At 37.7% G+C, this 2,927-nt stretch overlaps 1 protein-coding gene across 1 annotated transcript; it reads left to right on the top strand.

Annotated features, from left to right (window-relative positions):
- The first annotated feature begins 366 nt into the window (after window positions 1-366).
- Window positions 367-2,634, top strand: LOC135222538 (uncharacterized). Its single transcript, XM_064260626.1, has 4 exons — window positions 367-525; window positions 1,436-1,583; window positions 1,956-2,362; window positions 2,449-2,634. Exons 1-4 carry the CDS (start codon window positions 367-369, stop codon window positions 2,632-2,634), a joined length of 900 nt encoding a protein of 299 aa, XP_064116696.1.
- The last annotated feature ends 293 nt before the right edge of the window (window positions 2,635-2,927 follow it).

The following is a 2,927-nucleotide window of genomic DNA, read 5'->3' as shown; positions in this document are numbered from 1 at the left end:
AGCCATTACTTTTAATAAAGTATGCTTGAGAGAGGGTCTGCTTCCTAAGTACACTATTATTATTATTATTATTATTATTATTATTATTATTATTATTATTATTATTATTATTATTATTGTTATTATTATTGTTATTATTATTGTTATTCAGAAGATGAACCCTATTCACAGGGAACAAGCCCACAGTAGTCATTGACTTGAAAATCAAGCTTCCAAAAAATATGATGTTCATTTGACAAAAGTAACAGAGGTTAATGGAGATACAGAAAGAAGAGACCAGTAATTAGAAAAAATAAATGATGAAATTAAGGAATAAATAAAAAAATAAGTAAATTATTTAAATACAAATAATATATTAGGGCAGTAATGCATTGCATCATTGCTTGGACCTCTGAATTTCCAATTGGACATCCTCTGGAAGACTGTTCAACAGTCCAGTGGTGTGAGGAAAACAGAACCTCTGGAACCGAGTCGTTCGACAGCGAGACTTATTGGCTGGCATATTGGTGGTGCAGAAAGGTTAAGGTATGAAATAAATTTACATAAAGGAATGGATGAGGTTGATTGAGTCCCGTAGGACAAAATTATGACGATTGTAAAGTCTTTTTTTTTTTTTATTCTCATCTTGCATTTGGGACTTACATTATATCTCGTTTACGTTAATAGAGCTGTTAGGCATTCAACGCATCGCTCTTTCGATTCTTTTTCTGACTCATTTAGTTTGGTTCACACATTTTCTTATAAATTTCATTTCTGATATTGATATCCAGTAAGTGTACTACATAATGTTCGATGTATACGAAAGTGAACTGTCTTTTGATTAAATATTCTGTAAAGCTAAAGTAGTGGCTAACCTAGCCACTTGGTGGGGGAGGGTAACCCAGCCCAACTCAGTCCAGGTCCCAAGTCCGGATGAATAGGGAGGGTTGGAGTCAGGAAGGGCATGCGTCCGTAAAATCTCCTGCCAAAACGTTTATGAAATGATTCTTACAAAAATGAGAATAGGGCTAGGTTGTCACCCGGAAGTGACCCGCAGATACATCGTCCTAACTCTGTGGACATGCAAGGGCTACCGCATCGTGAGTGAGTGCGGCTATAGAAGCTAGCTCGAGAACTAAGAGTAGGAACATTAAATGGTGGTACAATGACAGGAAGAGGGCGGACAATAGCTGACCTTATGAAAACAATACGAGTAAATATTCTCTGTGTACAGGAGACAAGATGGAAAGGTAACAAAGCGAGGGAACTGGGGGAGGTGTATAAGCTAATCTATAGCGGAACAAATAAAGAAGTCAGAAATGGTGTTGGAATAATTCTGTCAAGTGCAATGGAGAATGAAATCTCTGAAATAAATAGAGGAAATGATATGATCATCTAGGTCAGGCTGATGGTTGAAAATTGCATTGTTAATCTCTTTAGTGCATATGCACCCCAGATAGGATGCTCAGATGAAGAGAAAGATCACTTTTGGTCAGACTTAGAGGAGGAAATGGAAAAGGTACCAGCAGATGAAAGATGCCTTGTCAGCGGAGATCTGAATGGGCACGTAGGCCAGAATAACCATGTGATCAGCAGTATACATGGTGGGTATGGCTATGATTAAAGAAATGCAGAGGGTGAGAGAATTGTTGATTTTGCTGTGTCCAAGGATATGGTACTGGTGAACACTTTTTTTTTTCACCTAGCGGTAAGAACATCTAGTTATGTACAAAAGCAGCGGAAGGTCCAGCCAGATAGATTATTTGATGTATGAGAGGAAAGATTTACGCGAGGTAAAAGATTGTTAGGTAATATCAGGAGACCATGTGATGAGTGCGCAACATCGTGTGGTAGTGATGGATTTGGTTATGGAACTTGAACAAATAAGAAAGAAAAAAATGCGGGGGCCACAAAGGATTAAATTGTTTAAGCTGAAAGAGATTGAACTTTGTATGCAGTTTAAGAAAATGTTTTAGAAGAAATAACACATGAAATTGAAGAATTTGATGAATGGTGGAACAGAACGATGGAAATAAAGCTGAGGGTTGCTAGAGAAATATTGGGTGAGAGTAATGGTATGATCTTCGAAAATAAGGAAACGTGGTGGTTCAGTGAAGAAGCGGAGGATGCAACAAAACAAAAGAGAGAAGCAAAGAAAAGGTTGGAAGGAACCCAGATGGAAGAGGGCTGGATGGTCTATAAGGAAGCAAATAAATTAGCAAAGAAAACTGTAGCAATTGCTAATGGGAGTGCATATGATCAGTTTTACCAAGAGCTAGATACCAAGGAAGGGCAAGGAAAGAACTTTAAACTAGCACAAAAGAGAAATAAAAGTACTAAGGATATAACACACATAAGACAGATTAAGGATAAGGATGGAAATGTACTGAGAAATGAGAGAGACATAATAAGGAGAAGGGAAGAATATTTTGAGGCCTTATTGAATGAATAAAATGAAAGATTTCTAAGAGGAGATGGGCAGTCAATTGTGGACCAGTCACAGAGATGATAAAAGCTGAGTTTGGAGTGGTACCGGGAAAGATGAAAAATAGTGAAGCGGTGGGACCGGATGGCATACCTGCAGAAGCTTGGACGGCTCTTGATGAGGAAAGAATGAACATAGTGGCAGTTAATGAAAAAGATTATGGAAAGTGAGATAATACCTGAAAAATGGAGAGAAAGTATAACAATCTCAATATTCAAAGAGAAAGGGGACATTCAGTGTTGTGAAAATTACTGAGGAATCAAGCTCATGTCACATAAACTAAAGGTATTTGAAAGAATTATGGATGAAAGATTACGGCAACAAGTTTTCATTGGTAGACAGCAACTGGGATTCATGAAGGGGCTCGGTACTATGGATGGTATTTTCGCTCTGACAAATCATGGAAAAGTACAGAGAGAAGCAAACGACCTTACATATGGCCTTTATAGACCTTGAAAAGGCA

Source organism: Macrobrachium nipponense, chromosome 3 (genome assembly GCF_015104395.2).
Source record: "Macrobrachium nipponense isolate FS-2020 chromosome 3, ASM1510439v2, whole genome shotgun sequence".
Taxonomy (NCBI): domain Eukaryota; kingdom Metazoa; phylum Arthropoda; class Malacostraca; order Decapoda; family Palaemonidae; genus Macrobrachium; species Macrobrachium nipponense.
Note: the sequence above shows the minus strand (reverse complement) of the source record. Positions and strands in the feature narration are given on the sequence as shown.